The sequence below is a fragment of the Motacilla alba genome, chromosome 9 (genome assembly GCF_015832195.1).
Source record: "Motacilla alba alba isolate MOTALB_02 chromosome 9, Motacilla_alba_V1.0_pri, whole genome shotgun sequence".
Lineage (NCBI taxonomy): Eukaryota > Metazoa > Chordata > Aves > Passeriformes > Motacillidae > Motacilla > Motacilla alba.
This window is the reverse complement of record NC_052024.1, coordinates 5,928,825-5,946,463: the sequence shown is the minus strand read 5'-3', so window position 1 is coordinate 5,946,463 and position 17,639 is coordinate 5,928,825. Positions and strand designations below refer to the sequence as shown.

Genomic DNA, 17,639 nt, shown 5'->3' with positions numbered 1-17,639 from the left:
GGGAAGGTGATAATGGTTGATCTTCTCTGTGGCAAAAAAGAAGTTATAAAGATTTCAGGAACTAGGCAGCCATGAAACATTGATTAAATCAAAACTTTGGACTGGAAAAGGAGGAGCCAAGATGAAGAAATTTGCCCATCCTTTTCATCCAGGTGGTACCTGAGGCTGTGGAATGGCAGTAAAACTTATGGTGTACATTTGTTCTAAGATTAGTTTGGAATCACTGCAGTTGGATGGTTCTCTTTAGTAATTTTATTAAGCCCACCTTCAAAGGATTTGAAATAGAAATCTCAAGGGTACATATTTCTGGTTCTCTAATATACTTATGAGTCCTGAAAAGTAAAAGTACCATTGTTATATAGTATTCTTCTATTCTTCTGTTGTTTTTTACACAAATTGTGAGGCATTACAAATAAGACCAATATTTCCTGTTTAGATTTCAAGTTTTAACCTTGCTGGTTTTCTTCAGAGTTTACAACATACCCTACAGAAGGATAGTGCCAACAGGGAGATGACAGAAGTCTGGGTGTGAGTTAGATGTTTCCATCTGCCATGATTGTTCATCTCAATTTTTTTGTTGATTATACGGCATTGTTTTCTACAAGCCTATCCAGCAGTATAGCCCAGTTTTGCTTTGCAGTCAGAGTTGATATTTCATATTATTATGTTTTTACACAGGTCCGAATGCAGGCATTGAAATGCTTCTCAGTTCTAGCCTTTGAGAACCCCCAGGTATCCATGACTCTGGTCAATGGTGAGTGCAGTGCTGCTGCTGCTGGTTTGACACTCACTTTCTGCCTGGCTGAATGAGAATGACTTGGAGCTCTCTCTCTTTGCAGTGTCTGTTGATGGAGAATTGTTACCACAGATTTTTGTGAAGATGTTACAAAGGGACAAGCCCATTGAAATGCAGCTCACGTCAGCCAAATGGTAATTGTCTTCAGGAACTGGGGAAATAGCAGGGAGTTTAATCCTTACTCTTCAACTGCTCCCTTCTTCCTTGTTCCAAAGTAAGATGGGATGTAAAATCTTAGGAATAATTAAAGATACTGTTTGCATTATCTGAATCCTTGAACAAGTGACTCTCACCCCATTTTATAACTTAACCCTCACTCTTTGATGTATGCAAGCAGGGAAAAATACTGCAGGGCAGCAGCTTTATGAGGAATGTGTGTTCAGCCATATGGGTTTTCACATGTACCTTGGATTTTATAAGTTTTGCTTTGAACAGGCAGAGCACAGTCCTGAACTATCATCCTTGGTGGCTGTGCTGTGTTGGAGACTGCACCAAGATAATGGGAGAGCAGAGTTAGTCCCTCTACCCAACTGTTTTAAATAAAACAGATTACTCTTCAGGCTTCATGAGCTCATACAGCAGAATTAATGTTCTTAATTAATTTTGTACTTCAGCTTTCCCTGCTGGTGTGGGCACATTTATGTTCAGATCCATAATGACTTCCTACCCAGTGACAAGATGTGACCCAGTTCTGTAATAGCAGCACCCTGGTTATGCTCACTCCATAAGCTGGGATTGACACCCTTTAGGACCATTTTCCTTTTCTTATGTTGATAGCAATTAAATAAATCACTCCAGGGAGTTAAAGAGATAAAATCACCCATTGGTATAAACTACTAAAATTAAGTTTAACTCAGGAGTTTGGTTGCTGATGTGTTGCTTGATTATTCTTTTAGTTTTTGATGGCTTTTTTGACAAGGAGTAGTGAGTTCTCCGAGTTCACCAATCAATTTCACAGCCACTTGTGTCAGTACAAGTCTCTTGATTGTGGATGAGGAACAGGTAGGGTAGGTAGGATCTGTGACTCTCTGCTCATGCTGCCAGGTTGTGATGCCCTAGCTCATTCATGAAAGCAGTTTCAGTGATGTGCATGTGTACGAGGGGGGTTCTTGGGTAATCCCACTCCATGTAGGTGGTATGTCTTGGGACTTCCTAGCCTCTATTCCAACCACAATTGGCCCAAGCAGTCTGGTTTTACTGGTCTTGTTGGGCAATTCTCAGTGAAGAAGGCAAGTTGAATTAATTGCACTGTAGCTGTCTCAGTTCTGATGGATTTATGTGTTTCTTTGAGAAATCAGAAAATGCCATAGAGAATGACATACTTAAAAGTAATTTTTTTACTAATCTCAAGATATAAAGCAGTTGACAATTCATAAAGACAGGCTGGAGTTAGAAGGATTGTTCTGAGATGGACATTCCCAGGTCTACTGGTGTTCTTTGCTGATCTGATTGAAGGAACTGGGTACCCATCTTTTGCTGTTGCTTTGCAGTACTTTGGCTCATCTGGACCTTTGAAAGCATGAAAGAAAGTGATGTGGGGAAAAGCAGCAAAAGAAAATTGCAGGGAAATGGCAGACAAGCCAGTATGTTGAATTTCAGATTGGGTTTCTCCCAGTTAGTCTACAGGCACTCATCCTTCTTAGGGCTCTCAGGTCTACAGCAGTCCTGGAGTTTGCAAAGCCCTGCTGGGTTTTCTTCTGTAGGTCCATCCCCTACCTGATTGCCTCCAAGTCAGACTCTCTCTTCCTTTTTCCTAATGAGAGTAGTAGGTGAAATTGTCACAGATCATGGTTTTTTTCTGCTTGTAAATTAGATTTCACCTCTACCTTGCCAGTTTCAGTCAGTTAATCTGCAGTTCCTCTGATTTGTCATTAGACTCTTTGGAATGCAGATCTAGAAGGGTTTTTTTTCCTTTTGAATCTTCTTTTTAATTTTTATTTGAATCTGGACTCACATACAAGACTACTTCAAGAAGTTGCCTTTCTTTTTCCTCAACAATTGATGTAGACTTGGAAGACTCAAGGTAATACCTCTTGATTGAAATGGAGCAGAGATCCTTCCCTTGAGCAGCAGTGTTGGGACAGAGGGAAGAGCAAGATGCCCCTTGGGAGAGTGCTCTGCAGCTACAAATGGAGCAGTAACCTTTCCTGCTAAAATCACCAGAATTGCTTCCAGCTAAGCCAAGCCTATGTTACCTGAAGTCAAAAATTACTTTCTTTCATTGCTGAAATAGAGCTACTTTGCCTGGCAAATAGGGTCTCACCAGACTGAATGGCAGCTGCAGGATGGGTGCTTTCCTTCTGACTGTGCAGGTGTGAAAAAGAGTTTCCTGCTGTCAGCTGCAAGGCTTGAGCAGTAAAAGTTTAGCAGATGATATCTGTGCTAACACTCAAGTCTTATGTCTTACTTTCTGAGAAATAATATATTCAGAGAGTTCTGATTGTGGGATTTTTAGCTGTGGCCGTATTCAGAATGAGGATCAGTGTTGTTGCCTCTAAGAGGTGAAGAAACTCATTCTGGGCCCTTGGAAGGAGCTCAGGGATGTGGTGAAACGCACCATGCTTATATGAGCACATTGCTCTTCCTTAGCTGAGCAGTTCTGATTGACCCTGTGTACAACTTCAGCCTGCCCAACTGAGGGTCCAGACATGTTCGTTTTAAGTTACCTTTACTGGAATGCAGTTACATTCTTTAACCTCCACTGTGACGTGATAAAACCCAGCTCCAATGGTTAGTTCAGAAGCTAAAAGAAGAGATACTGGTGCACAGCAGTTCCCCTCCAGCTCCATTCCACTGCCTTGTAGCAGAGCAGGTAAAATGGAAACTACTTCAAAGTAAAACACTTCTTTTGGTGGTTGAACTATTTTGCATTTTTGGTAGCGTGGGGCACTTTACAAATACATTAACAAAGAACTTGGAATTTGTCTGATGTGTGCTGGTGAGACCTTGTGGGTGTCATATCCACTGAGAGCTGTTGTTTAATAGAGAACAAATGCTGGCTTGGTGCAGTGTCAGAGCCTTGGCTGGGTTCATTGTTAGTGAGGTTGTGCTGGCTTCTGCAGAGTGTAAAGCCCTGCCTGTGGACAGGCAGCAGAGCAATTCCACCTCTCGTGGGCTGGGGCAGGGCCTGGGTGTCTGTGCCTGAGCTGTCAGGCTGTGTTCCTGTGCTGATGGCTGCACACCCAGGGGCAGGTACTTACAGGAGGGTCTGCGTGTGTTGCACCTTTGCTTAGTGCAGGTTGTTCCTTTTGGGTGTGGGGCTCAGGTAGGGTGGTGGTGGGACCCTTTGTGGCCACTGTGTGCTGTGTGTATTGAGCAGTGCTCCAGCCAGGGGTCCTGCACTGCAAACCTGCCAGAAAGGGCACCTGGAGGAGTTTGTGTGCCCAGGCCTAGTAAGCTCTGATGTATTTAAATCAAACACAGGAGGATATTTCATTAGGACAGATGTTGTGCAGTAGCTGAAGTGCACCAAAGCCATGGTGGGTGAGTGTGTCTTGTTGTGTTGTTGCAGCCTTACTTCCATGTGCAGAGCTGGAGCAATACGGACGGACGATCCCTGCATCGTTCTGAAGGTGAGCTGTGTCCTGCTTCAACCACCTTGTAAATACAGAATAATTCTTTTTGTGCTAGCCACGACAGCTGCTTAAACAGTTCTCTCTTCAAAAGGTTTTCTCATGCAGGTTTGTCCTGGTTTTATTTTCTCATATAAAAGGTAGCAGAAAATCTGGTACACTAAAGATTGCAAAGCACCAAGTTCTCCTGATTTTTTTTAATTTAAAAAAACCAGTTCCCTGGTTTCCCTTTTTTTCGAGTAACGATAGATAAAAAACCTACATGTTGGCTGAGACAAAGGCCTGCCCCTCCTGTCTTTTTGTGCAAGAAAGTGCAATGTACTGTTCATTCCAGTGTGCATATTGGCATCTGTTCTGCACAGGCACCTGGCACTGCACAGCTGAGGAAGCCAAGCTGCATCGTTCTCCCTCATCCTCCTCCTTAGCTTTGTTCCAAATTGACACTCCAATTCTCTGCTCTCCTTTCTCCCTACAAACCCTGAAAACTGGGGGCAACAATTCCATTCTCCCGACCCATCTCTCCTGCAAACCTCTTTCTTCTTTGGAAAAGTCTTCCCTTCATAAATCCCCCATGTTGTGCTGCGCCCTGGTCAGGATGTGTGTGTTCCAGAGCTGTTCTGCCCTGGGACAGGGAGCAGGGCCTGCTGGCAGTGGCAGGTCACTGTTGGGAGGTGGAGCTGCACGTGCCGGGCCACGTGGGCCCTGTGGAAAACCACCATCCTTTCAAACCTTTGCAAAGGGATGTGCTTGGGCCAGCTCACGGCAAAAGCAGCATTTTTTCCTTGTGGAAGCTGCTTCAGCACAAATCCGTGTTTGAGGCTGTGGAATTAAATGTGTTGTAGTACTTGAGAGTAGGCAAAAGAGTGAGGGGAGAAGGAAGGCACAGAACCTTTGCCTTGTTCAAACCACCCCAGTGATTCCTCCTCCAGGAACTCATACTTGCAAGATAACACAGTGCCCCTGTGCTTAATCCAGCCCCAAATCCTTTAACCTCTGCTGAACTGAAGTGATGGCCCCTTTGGCATTCAGGAATTATTGACCCTTTGCTAGCAAACGTTCTGCATTTGGGGGCCAGTCAAGAAAGTGTGTTTCCAAAATGGTTTTAATTTACTTTCATTGCTCAGTTTGAGTAGTGGGTTGGCCTGCAACATGGGGAAAAAATAAAATCCTTTGAGAAGGCAGGGAAGGCTGATAAAGAATGGATTTGATGGGAAGGGAAATAATTTCTCTGGAATCCTAATAATGAAACTGTCCAGATAACCCAGATATACCATGGAAACTAGATATTCCATCTTTCCAGTCCGTTTCCAAACTTTTATCTGCTGGCCAGGTGTGCATTGTGGCTTTCCATCTTACACCCCTACACAGCCCCCTACTCCTGTGCATTAATTGCACTGTACTGACCTGCAGGTCCAATGGAACAGTTAAAATGTGTCTGTCAGGATTCTTGCTTCTGTTTTTAAGCAGATGGAATTGCTTAGTGTTGAAAAACATGAGATCTGTGTTTCTTGGGTGCATGCAGCTGGTGACTTAACAATGCCCAGCCCTTGAGTTCCAAGAAATAGCTCATTTCATTTCAGGCCATTTGACCTTGGAAATAATTAATTTGTGATTTAGACATGGAATTCTACTTTTCTTTCTCACTCTGCATGAATGTAATTTTGCTGCAAGATTCACCACCTCAGTGATAATCTTTGAGGTGGCATCTAGCTTTCTAAAATATGTAGGCAAGTCCTGTTTCCTGTGCAAAGGAGATAAGGTATTTATCTATTTAATCATTTGAACAGTCAATGGGTAGATGTTACTTCAGGTCCCCAAAACATAACTCTGAGCAACATTTACTAGAGTTATTCTGTTTACCTTGGTGTTGTTGTACAAGCACAAACCTTGGTGTTATTCCTTATCCATTTTCATATTTGGGAAGGTTGAGGGAGCAGAGTCCCAGCTCTTGGAGAATTGGCCTGTCCAGAGTTAAGTACTTTTCACTGAGCTTCAGGTAAAGAAAGGCTTGATTGGTTTTTCTGTTTCAGTAGAGAAGGTGTAACGAAAGTGTTGTGTGGGTGTAACCAAGGTAGGGGGGATGTCAGGGAAGGCAGAATGGACCTGGATTCCAGGTTAGCTTCTTTTCTGATTGATCAAATATGCTGCTTGCTGAGGAGTATTCCTCCCTTGCCCTCTGCTCCAGGCAGCCAGTGTGTGGGAAAGAAACCCTGAGATTATTTCTGACTGCATTGTCCTTAGTTAATCCTGGTTCACAGAAGGGCAGGAGGGGTCAACTACTTGAGGGCAGCTTGGGTACTTTTGGTTCTGGTGTGTAGCAAGAACAAGTGTGTGAAAATACCAACTTCTGAGGGGATTTTTAAAATTTTTTACAAGGCTTTGTCTAACTTTGTCTGTGTTTACTTCCAAACATTGCATGATTTTGGCTGTGTGAGAGGTTGTGTGAAAGTAGCTGATTGTACACTCAGCAATGCCTGAACAATTCTTCTGTGTGGAGTCTTTGAATCCACTGAAATGTGTATGTGTGAAAGTTCTTATCTAAAGACTGTTGCTGTAGGACAGTTGTTTCATTTCTTTGGCGTTTCTTTATCAATGTAGCTGCACTAAAAACTCCCTTTTTAAAATCTCTGCAGACTCTGCCATGCTTGGTTCGAATGTGCAGTAAGGACAGACTGCTGGAGGAGCGGGTGGAGGGGGCAGAGACCCTGGCCTACCTGATCGAGACAGACGTGGAGCTGCAGAGGACGGCCAGCATCACCGACCACCTCATCGTCATGCTGGCAGACTACTTCAAGTACCCCAGCTCCGTCAGCGCCATCACCGACATCAAGAGGGTGCGTTCCTGACCCGCCTTGAGCTTGGAGAAATGGGCAAAACCAAAAATAAACCAGCTCAGGATGGGCCTTTTTAATTTTGCTTAAACCTGGTGTGGTAGCAGGCCCCAGCTGGATGATAATTAGCATTGACTCTATGATCCAGAAGGCATGAAAGACACTTTATTATTACAAATTGACAGTTCTTAGAGAAACGGTGGTGGACCTAAGACCTGATTGGTCTCAAAGTGAAAACTTCTCACACTATTGGTGGTTATCAATAACACACTCTAGAGAGCCATATCTATAAACAATGGTTACAGAAAGAGAGATAATAATGGTTTGAATTCTTTTCCTCTAAGTTTCCCACAGCTTCTACACAGCTTCCCAAGATTTTTCTAAAAAAGTCTGTGGCCAGAGAGCTGCTGGCTCAGCCTGGTGCCTGAGGTCCTTAATTGAAAGGTGACCAGAGGTGCAGCAGGACTTGGTTCTTGATGTTTGTACTCTCCAAGGCTCAGTCACTGCTGTTAGGAGACTTCATTAACCACACTAAAATGTGTATATCTGGTCTTCCCATCCTCTAAGTTTAAACATCTTGCCTTCAGGAGCTAGTGCATTTCAGCTTCATAATAGTCCATGTGAAGAGAGATTTGTTTTCAATTCTTAGGTCAGGTTTGTGGAAAATCTGAAATTCAGAGGTGGTTCTGTTGTGTTTAAGCACAAAAACATGTGGATGTCGTGCACTGTTTCATATTATGAGTTATCTGCACTTGCAAGACGTTGGATAAACAGAGACCAGATGTACCTTGGAGTCTTAATGAGACTGATTATTAGAAAGAACCCAAAAAAATACATTACAGAGCTTTGCTTTTTTCCTGAAACTGGCCCAAGAGACAGGTTCATTTCCCTGACCCTTATAGGATGGGGTTAATTTTGCATAAAGAGCCTCTTGAATGCTCTGTGAAAATGCAAATGAAACATAAAAAAAAATCAGTTACAGTATAAAAAACTGAGCAAAAAGAAGTTTAGCAGCTTATTGAGGAGTAATGGATGTTGGCTGTAGCATCAAAAATATGATCAGGTTCCAAAAGTGAGTGAGGCAATTCTAAATATTATGACAGTGCTCTGAGTGTGCAGTAAGTCTGCAGAAGCAGCCAGCTGGGAATCCAGGGTACTGGCTTTGAACAGAGTGCTTGGAACTGCACCCTGTAAGGTAAAACTACGTGAGGAGCGAGTGAGGAATCTGCCAAACAGAGAACTTGTCTGCTTAAAATATTTATAACATAATATTAAAATATTTATAACATAATATTTTAATACTTCTGCTCCAATATAGCTGCACTGGAGAGAATTACTCATAGAGCTTAATTTTTGACATTTCTTTTATTTCAGCACTTTACTACCTTATACTGTCATTTTCCTGGCATTTTGTGTAGACTTTGAAGATTGCATTGTTTTGTAGAACACTTTGGTACAGAGCTTTGAGGATATTCAGAGTCACAGAATTATTCTCAGAAGAGAACATGAGGAGATCTGAGAGCCCAACTTTGCTGTTCCAAGCAGGGTCAGCCTCAAACACCACTATTTTATCATGCCTTTAATGATGCTGCTCCCATTAATTATGATAAAATCACAGAATATCCTGAGCTGGAAGAGACCCCAAGCATCATCCAGTCCAGCTCCTGGCCATGCACAGACATCCCAACAATCCCACCCTGTGCATCCCTGAGAGTGTTGTCCAAAAGCTCCTGGAGCTCTGGCAGCCTTGGGGCTGTGCCCATTCCCTGGGGAGCCTGGGCAGTGCCCAGCACCCTCTGGGGGAATAACCTTTTCCTGATATCCAACCTCACCCTCCTTAGCATGGCCTGAGATTTAGAGACCAACTTTGGCTCCTGGTTTTGCTTCAGTTCTCTTGATAAAATTTGTCTTGATTCTCTCCCAGATTTTTCACTCTTTCTGGCTAGTTCCTGTTAGTGTCTGTTGGGAGATAAGAATACCATTTACCTGAATATGGTATTGATAGAGTCCTAACCTTGTTTTGGCCTCAAATTGAACACAAAGTTGTCTTCTCTGTAACTCAGCAGAGAAATGAACCATATTCTTAACTCTGGTTATTGCATTTAGTTGGTAAATGTGGACATGAGCTCAGGGAGCAGCACTTTTTGCTTCTGGCCGCCCCTGGGGTGGCAGACAGAGTGGGTAAACACCAGTGTAGAACAAATGAGAATCTCACACTGCAGCTGCTTTGGTGGCTGAGCCTGGTGCTGTGCTGTGTTTCCCAGCTGGACCACGACCTGAAGCACGCCCACGAGCTGCGCCAGGCCGCCTTCAAGCTCTACGCCTCGCTGGGGGCTAACGACGAGGACATCCGCAAAAAGGTGAGCCCGGGGAGCCCGCTGGGCCGCTGCTCAGCCACAGGGCCACTGGAAGGCAGCAGTTCCCACCCTCCCAGGGGTTTCCCCATTATGATGTAAATAGGTTGAAATGAGACCTCTCTCCTCCATTAATATAAATTTTCAGGTTGCGTGGAGTTGGAGCAAAAATTAATGTCTTGCTATCAGAGTGTAACAAAAGTAAAGTTTAGCTGTGTGAGCACCTTCACAGTGATGGACTAGACTTGCACAAGGAGTTGTCTTTCAGCATTTTTGGTACTTGGCTACTCATAAGGAATATTGTTGTGGCATAGAAGAAATTTCTGAGATTTGTATTCTGAGAGAGATAATACACCTTTGTTCTCATTTATTCCGTTACATGACAAGTGTTAAAAAAAAACAAACCTGGAAAGTCTGCTCATATTGGAAAACAAAGTCAGAATTTGTTTCCCGATTCTCAAATGACCAAGGCCTTGCACTGTCATAACAAAGCAGTTGGTGATTCAAACATTACAGCAAAGAGATTGGTTGTTTGGGCCACTCACATACTTAAAAATTAATGTGTGGAAAGTGGAGGGAACTTAATAAATGAATAATTAGAAGGAGCATTTTTTTAAAAATTTGTCATGGATTTGCAGTGTCATGTAGCAAGTGCAAAAGATAGGAATGTTTTCTGAGTTTATTTGCTGGTTAAAGGGGAAAAGCAGAAGGAAGGGGGCAGGTAAACACAGGGTGAAAAGATAACCTCAAGAGGATTTATCAGTGGGGAACCACTCAGGATCTCCAGAACTCAACACCATAAACTCCTCTTTTGTTGCTTAGTTAATAGTGAAGATCCTCCTTTTACATAGCTTTTAATAAGCAGTGGGTATGTACATGCCAAAGTTGATTTATTATGCAAAAATCCATCATTCATCTGGGTATTAACTCCCTTTTATGCTGGTCTTAAGTGTTTGTGCTGGGCTTGTCTAAATATGGCAGGTGAGCTGCTGGATATTTTTTGTCCGCACAGCTCTACAACCTATCTCTGAGCTGTAGTTTGTATATGTTGTGTGCACTCACACATGCTCACTTTTGTTTTAATGTGACTTTAAGGGTAATTCATGTATATGTATATATATATGTATGTGTATATATAGATAGAGAGATGGATACTTATATATAAAAATCACCCTCTTGTTGCTTGATGATTAAAAGCCATGGTGAAACATGGAATATAGGTTTTTTTATTTCCTAATTGTCTGTAGCTACACAAAACTTCCCACTTAATCTGGCAAGAGAGTGTGGCGTGCTGGTTTTAGCTGCAGTTGTTATATGTAACATTGAAAATGCTGCAGCCAAAACCCCAGCAAGCCCTGAATGCTGTTGAGCTGTGCACTGACCCGAGTTCTTTGGCCCAGATCATTGAGACTGAGAACATGATGGACCGTATCGTTAACGGCCTGTCCGAGTCCAGCATCAAGGTGCGCTTGGCTGCAGTCAGGTGAGCCTGTCCTCGTCTGTGCAGAGCCTGGGCTGCGCTGGGAGAGCTGCTGCTGACTGACTGACAGCTGCCCTGAGCTCAGTTCTGCTGTTGGGAGCCTCCTGGGGGAGAGGGGCAGTTATCCTGGGCTGGTGCAGGGTTTTCTCTTGGCTGTTCCCTTGCTCAGTGATCCTTGTGGAGCAGCAGGGTGTGTACAGCAGTGCCCATGGGGTGTGCATGTCTCACAGGGAAGATTTCTCTTCCGTTCCAGATGTTTGCACAGTTTGTCCCGTTCTGTCCAGCAGCTCAGGACAAGTTTTCAGGATCATGCTGTATGGAAGCCTTTAATGAAGGTAAGTGAGGAGCAGTCAGGTCTCAGTGCCTGGAGTGTTCTGGTCCATTCAAGGAGCAGAGGGTGTCTGTTCAGTTGGCATGCCTTGCTGTGGAATCATGATACAAATTACCAAGAAATCAAAATCCTGTGGCCCTCTCCTAAGAGAGTCAAAAATCAACAAAAGGCAACAGCAGCAAGCGTGCTTGGTTTTGGTTGGCTCTTTGTTTCCTTTTATTCATTATTGTTTTTTGGGGGTTTTTTATCATCAGTGAAACTCAGTTATTCTCAATGTTCTCACAGGACACTACAGGCACAACACGTCCCTTAATGTCAGACTCAGGCTAGATGGCACAGTTCAGACTTGGTCTGTGAGCCCTGTAGGAGAATTTGGATCTGTGTTTTTCCCTGTGATTCTCTACCTCTTACATCTCATTGCAGATTGTATAGCTGAAACCAAGGAGCTCAGAAAGACCTTTAAAAGGCACATTGTCATATAGAGCAATTTTCCACAAGATTAAGTGAGATTCGAGTGTGTAAGATATATGTCATCTCTCGTCCTGCAATGTCACTGTCACAAATACAGATAATAAACCAGTTTCTCAGTTTCAACATCTTTGAGACCTTGAAAATGCAGAACAGACCAAGTCTGCTAGCACACCTGAAGGCTTAGGCAGTATTGACACCCATAGGAATCTCCTGAAGTCAGCTTGACTTGACTGTTCAGAAGTGAAATGGCTGGAGCACAGAAGGTGTTGTTGGCAGTAGGGAACAAGGCAGGAGCATTTTTGGTTCAGGAATTGGTGTTTTGGTGCTGCTAGAGATCTAGGCAGAGATAAGGGACTATAACTTGTCTCAGGCTGTGTTCCTCTGAGAGGATGCTCCTTAGAGAATTTGCTGTGTTGTGCTTAGCATGAAGTACAGGGGGGTTGAAGAGACTCCTCCTGGAGCTTCCTCTGCATATGTGTCCTTTGCAGAGCAGGACTTGTCCCCACTGATTTCTACTAAATTGGACTGAAAGCTCTCAGATCTGCCTTCTGTGAAATAATGCATTGCTCCAGCTTGTCCTGTGATGTTGGGTCATTGTCTGGGTCTGCACTTCTAGCGTGGAAGCACCTCCTGAAGTCTGGAATATCCAGCTACAGCATAATTCCAGGTATTCCATTTTAGTGATGTCTTCATTCTCTCTCTCCCCTCTGTGCCTGCAGGTTTTACAGAATGCTCCAAATGAAATTCTTGTAGTAGCATCTTCCACGCTATGCAATCTTCTTCTGGAATTCTCTCCAAGCAAGGAGGTGAGTACTTAGCCAGCAGCAGGGAGAGGGGATGGACTGAAGTGAGATTACACAATGGTTCGATTAGCATAAAGGCATGTTAATTGGCAGCCATTGCTTGTGACATGTTATGGAGCTGTGATGCTACAGAACCTGTGCCATTGATGGTTTGGGAACAAAAATAAATCCTCTGCTTACAGTGCTGTGACAGTTCATTTGGTCTCTAAAGAAAAGTAGACATGAAGTTTTGTCATTTCCTTTTTACTTGTAAAACACTGTTATCTAAAAAGATCATAAACAAGAAGAAACCACACCGATAATTTGCAATGTGATCCATTGTCTTGGAGAATTACTGCTACTGTAATGCTGAAAATGCTGGCTTAGCTGAGTCTTGTGTTTTTATTGTTCTCTGATGAACAGTACAGGATATCTGCTTCTGCAGAGTCTGTATTTCAGACAAATCATACACACAAATCAACACTCCACAGCAGTGCAGCAATTCTCCAAGTCTAAAATGCTTCTTAATTACAGAAAATATTTGCAAGATTGTGCTGTATGTGGGATCCTGCAGGGCTCTATGGATTACCAAATTATCAGTTGGTCTTGGTGGTTACAGTCATATCTGTGAGACAGCAAATTAACTGAAATAATGGCAAGCACAGTTCACTGGCCATGAGGCCAGCCATTGGGGCTTTTTTTAGCAGACTGCAGGTCAAGTGTTTGTGGGGTGTGAGCAGCAGTGTGAAGTGATGTGTATACACATATAAATGTGTGTGCATCCATGTCACCACAAACACAGACATAGGAGAAAGCAGCTGCCTTGACTTGGCTTTTTTCATAAAACCTGCTTTGAAATGGTCATGGATATGGGGTGTGGCATGGCCAGTTCACCTGAGTGCACTGGACACATTGTGAGCTCAAGAATAAGATATAAGGAGTATAATTTTAGTATTTACATATTTGCAGGTAGTCTAAGTAGTGTTGTAAAGATCTGTTTTCCCCTCCTTCTTTCAGCCTATTTTAGAATCAGGAGCCATAGAACTTCTATGTAGTTTAACCCAGAGTGAAAATCTTGCCTTGCGAGTGAACGGCATTTGGGCTTTAATGGTGAGTAGGACACCCCAGTTAAATACCACTTGTGACTGTGTGCCTTAAAAAGTTTGGGAACATATCTAGTAGAACTTGTCAGTTGTTATTAACAATGCCATAACTAAAATCTGGCTTGTTGTTCCACCAAACTGCAGAAGAAAAACAGCATCAGCCTGGTGGTAGGAACACTTTACCCATTGGTCCATAAAGTAAAATAAATTCTTCAGTTCTGGTACTAATTTTGTTGCCAAGATCATTCAGGGAAGCAGTTAAATAGTGTCAGTAGCATGCCAAGGGGAAAATAAAAGCAGGTAATAACCAGGTCAGGTGTAAGACAGTGTGAAAATTGAATTCACTGTGTAGCAGTTGCTCATAAATTAGAGCCTTTTTGCAAGATTAATTTAGGAAGGATATATTCTTATAGGGAATAGTCTACTAAAAGAGTGAAAGCCCACGTTTTCAGGTAAAAAAAAACGCATTAAAAAGTGTGTCTGTTTCAGAATATGGCATTTCAAGCGGAACAGAAGATCAAGTCAGACATCCTGCGAGGTCTGAGCACAGAGCAGTTGTTTCAGTTGCTTTCTGATTCCGATGTAAATGTTCTGATGAAAACCTTGGGACTGCTCAGGAATCTTCTCTCCACTCGCCCAGTAAGTAGAGCTGCAAGCAGATCTTCTGAAAGCTGATCAAACAAGCAGCCAATCCAGTGCTTCTGTGCAGGACATTTTTCTGTTTTAACACCACTTGGATTCATTCAAATATCTGTAAGCAAATGTGCAAATCAGTGTGAGAAAGTATTTGAAGGAATCCTCTGCATCCATGGAAACACTGTAATTATTATCAGAGCTAGACATTTTCATTTAATGTTCAATTCCATTGCATTTAGCTCTTAGCAACATTATTTTCATAGCAGTTTCTCTGTGAAACTTGTCCAAAACAACACTGAGGGTTGCACCATTGAGTCAGGGTATGGGAAGGTCCAGATCTTAAAGATACCTGTCTTTCTTCTTCCTTGGCACTTGAAATGCATCTGTTCCTATCCATCTACATAGTACTGGCTTTGTCAGTTTGGTGTGGGACTGTGCACTCACAAAATGCAGATGTTCATTTTACACCCTGAAATAAAATTGTTGGAAAATGTAAGCCCTGGAGTTGTTTTTCACAGAGAAAGATATTTATGGACGAAAAGAAAGGGGTAATCCCCTGTGAAGAAGTGAGAGAAAACATGCAGCAAGAATTTGGCAAGCCAACATTTTTGAGGGGAAAAAACCCATGAAGCCTCTCTATGCATTTATCACATATTGTGTTTCTACCAGAAAAAGGTCACTGTAAAAAAAATCTTCTGATATTTTTACTCACTGAGTCTCAATAACCTTGATAGAAAATTAACTCTGTCTTAATGTGAAAAAATACTTCATAGCCTGTCATTCATTGAATTCACCCTGACAATTCTCTCTGTCACTTAAGGTGTTCTCTGTCTGGAACTATGTACCAGCTTCACTGCTTCCTGTGTCAGGTTTTAGAGCCAGAACCAGCCATTTTCAACCTCTACCCGAAACTCACTCCAGAATAACTCATTCAGCAGCTTTCCAATGAAATCCTATTATTAGCAATTTTAAGAAATCCTACAAGAATCCCTGAGGTCTTAAAAGAATTGTAGTGTGCAGTGTGCTGGTCATCTCTGGTGCCTGTTTGCTGCCGCTCGTGAGGTTTGGTATCAACTAATCCAGTAGATCTTGTTTAATCTTTTCTCTTTTATTCTAGTGTAGGTGTTCATAGTCTGTCATGAAGTGACCTTTGAACTGTGACCCTGTGAACTTAGGGCAGTTTTCCCAGACAATAACCAATGCATCTGGCTTATTTCTCTGCCCTTTTTAAGGCTTTGGAAATGTGGCTGTTGGACCCAGGCACAGTGTCCCTGCAAGAGGAGCAAATACCAGAGAAGAAACATCAGTTTTCTCACTCCTCTCTGATATTACCCCCTGGTTATCAGAACAGAAGTGATTGTTTCTAGCTGCAGCATCACACATTTAGAGCCTGGGCCAGCAGGGTTCAGGCCTCAGCCTGGCAGCTGGGACAGCAGTGTCTCCTCTCCAGGTGACAGGGAAAGCACCCCCCAGGCCCGTATGATCCTCTCTCAGACAAAAGCAGGCTCCACATGAAGAAGAATGTTCTGAAGTGTTTCTGCTGTGATTAATTCTTGGTTTGGGAGCAGTGCTCTGTGTGCAGTGTTGCTAGTCCTCACTTGGAATGATTCAAGCAGGAATGTCCCTTCCTTATCTGGGGAGTTGCACTAAATGTATTTCATCCTTGCTTTGACAGCACATAGACCACATAATGAGCACTCATGGGAAGCAAATCATGCAAGCAGTGACCCTCATTCTGGAAGGGGAGCACAATATAGAAGTCAAAGAGCAGGTACCTTTTCTGTTTCGTGTTGTCTTGGCAGAATAAAATAGAAGAGCAAAGAATGCTTACTGTTCACAACATGTCATTATTGTTTGGGATTATGATGTGCTGTGAATATTTTACTGGGAACTGTCAGAGGAATAACTTGAGTACCTACAAGAATGTTTTTCCTTTCTAATGGATTGTTACAAAATTGTTTAAACTGAATTCAGATTGCTTTTGCAAATGTGGGTTTGGCAAACAGGAGGGATGTGAGAGCAGAAGAATTAAACTGGGGCCATTGCATGGCAGGAAGGGATCAGTAGGAATAGAAGAGAAGGACTAGCAGGGGAAAGAGCATCCTGGTGGAGCCCAGAAAAAAGTGGGGAGGGTCCTGGCCTGGCAAATTAAAACTTCAAGCAATCTGCAAGGGGAAAGGTAGAGGGAAAGAGAAGATGGCCAGCAGGGAATGGCATCCTGGAGCCAATGTACAAGGACAGCTGCTGTGGGGGTGCTAAAGCAGCAGTTAGAGCATAGGTGGGCAGGATTTGGCTGGATAACTCTCATGCCAGATAAAACAGGGAGTGGGAGAACCATGTTCCTTCTTCATATGGGGTGTGTGGTGGGAAAGGGTGGGGGCAGTGAGGAGCTGTGGGAGATGCCAGAGGATTGCTTTGGCTTAGGTTGGATATGGGTAGCCAACAGCATGGAAATGATTGTAGTAGAGCTGGTCTAAATCCCTGCTCAGGAAAGAACAGGCTGAAGGCCAACAGGCAACTTAAGTGCAAAATTAGCAAAAAAAATCCCCAAGGACTCTTGCTAGCAAGTTTAGTGACACCATGAGTCTGAAACAGCTGAGAATTAACCCCATGTGTCTTTCTAAACGTCTTCCTGCCAAAGCTGTGGTGGCAGGAATGGCCTTTATTGCTGTAGGTTATTCACCTTGCCACACCTATCCAAATTATTTCACAGGAGAACCAGCACACCTGGGAAATGCTCTGGGAAAGGGCTGGGGCTGAATATGGGCTTTGGAGTTTGGGGCCTATATCCACTGAGCATTTCCTTGGTCCCTGTGGTGCAGCTGGCTCTTATTTCAAGATCCAGTACTACCTGTCTGCACACCAGAACCCCTGCTTGCAGCAGGACAGTGATTGTCTCTGTCACTGCCGGCCTCATCAGGATGTAATTAGCAGCTTGGAAGTAATTAGTCTCTGCAGCTGCTGACACAGTGCAGTGCAGCTTAGAAACAAGCACATACAAGTGCTGATCATGCTCCAGTGTCCTCCCAGCGTGTCCAGAAAAGATGGTCAAGTTCTTCCAGAGCTCTTTGGGAGAGATCTTGTGGAGCATCTGCTGGTGACCCTGAGAGCCAGGGAAGGGGCTGTGCCAGTCTAAGCTCTGTGCAGGTAGTGCCACTGCGGGCCAGGGTGCTTCAAGGGCATCCTGTGGGATGGCTTCTGTAATTTGAAAGAAATAACCAGCTGCAGAAGTAGCTGGAGGGACCTCTGCAGGTGACAACTGTGATTAGGCTTGTTGTAAACA

At 43.4% G+C, this 17,639-nt stretch overlaps 1 protein-coding gene across 4 annotated transcripts in view; it reads left to right on the top strand.

Annotated features, from left to right (window-relative positions):
- ARMC8 (armadillo repeat containing 8) overlaps window positions 1–17,639 on the top strand; it is a 60,223-nt gene that overhangs the window by 36,680 nt on the left and 5,904 nt on the right. For all 4 annotated transcript variants that reach the window (XM_038146409.1, XM_038146408.1, XM_038146407.1 and 1 more), the window contains 11 exons: window positions 679–754; window positions 840–930; window positions 4,308–4,368; window positions 7,002–7,202; window positions 9,464–9,559; window positions 10,954–11,036; window positions 11,287–11,368; window positions 12,555–12,641; window positions 13,635–13,727; window positions 14,210–14,359; window positions 16,032–16,127. In XM_038146409.1, the coding sequence (XP_038002337.1) occupies window positions 679–754; window positions 840–930; window positions 4,308–4,368; window positions 7,002–7,202; window positions 9,464–9,559; window positions 10,954–11,036; window positions 11,287–11,368; window positions 12,555–12,641; window positions 13,635–13,727; window positions 14,210–14,359; window positions 16,032–16,127 (1,116 nt within the window). The remainder of the gene's footprint in view (window positions 1–678; window positions 755–839; window positions 931–4,307; window positions 4,369–7,001; window positions 7,203–9,463; window positions 9,560–10,953; window positions 11,037–11,286; window positions 11,369–12,554; window positions 12,642–13,634; window positions 13,728–14,209; window positions 14,360–16,031; window positions 16,128–17,639) is intronic.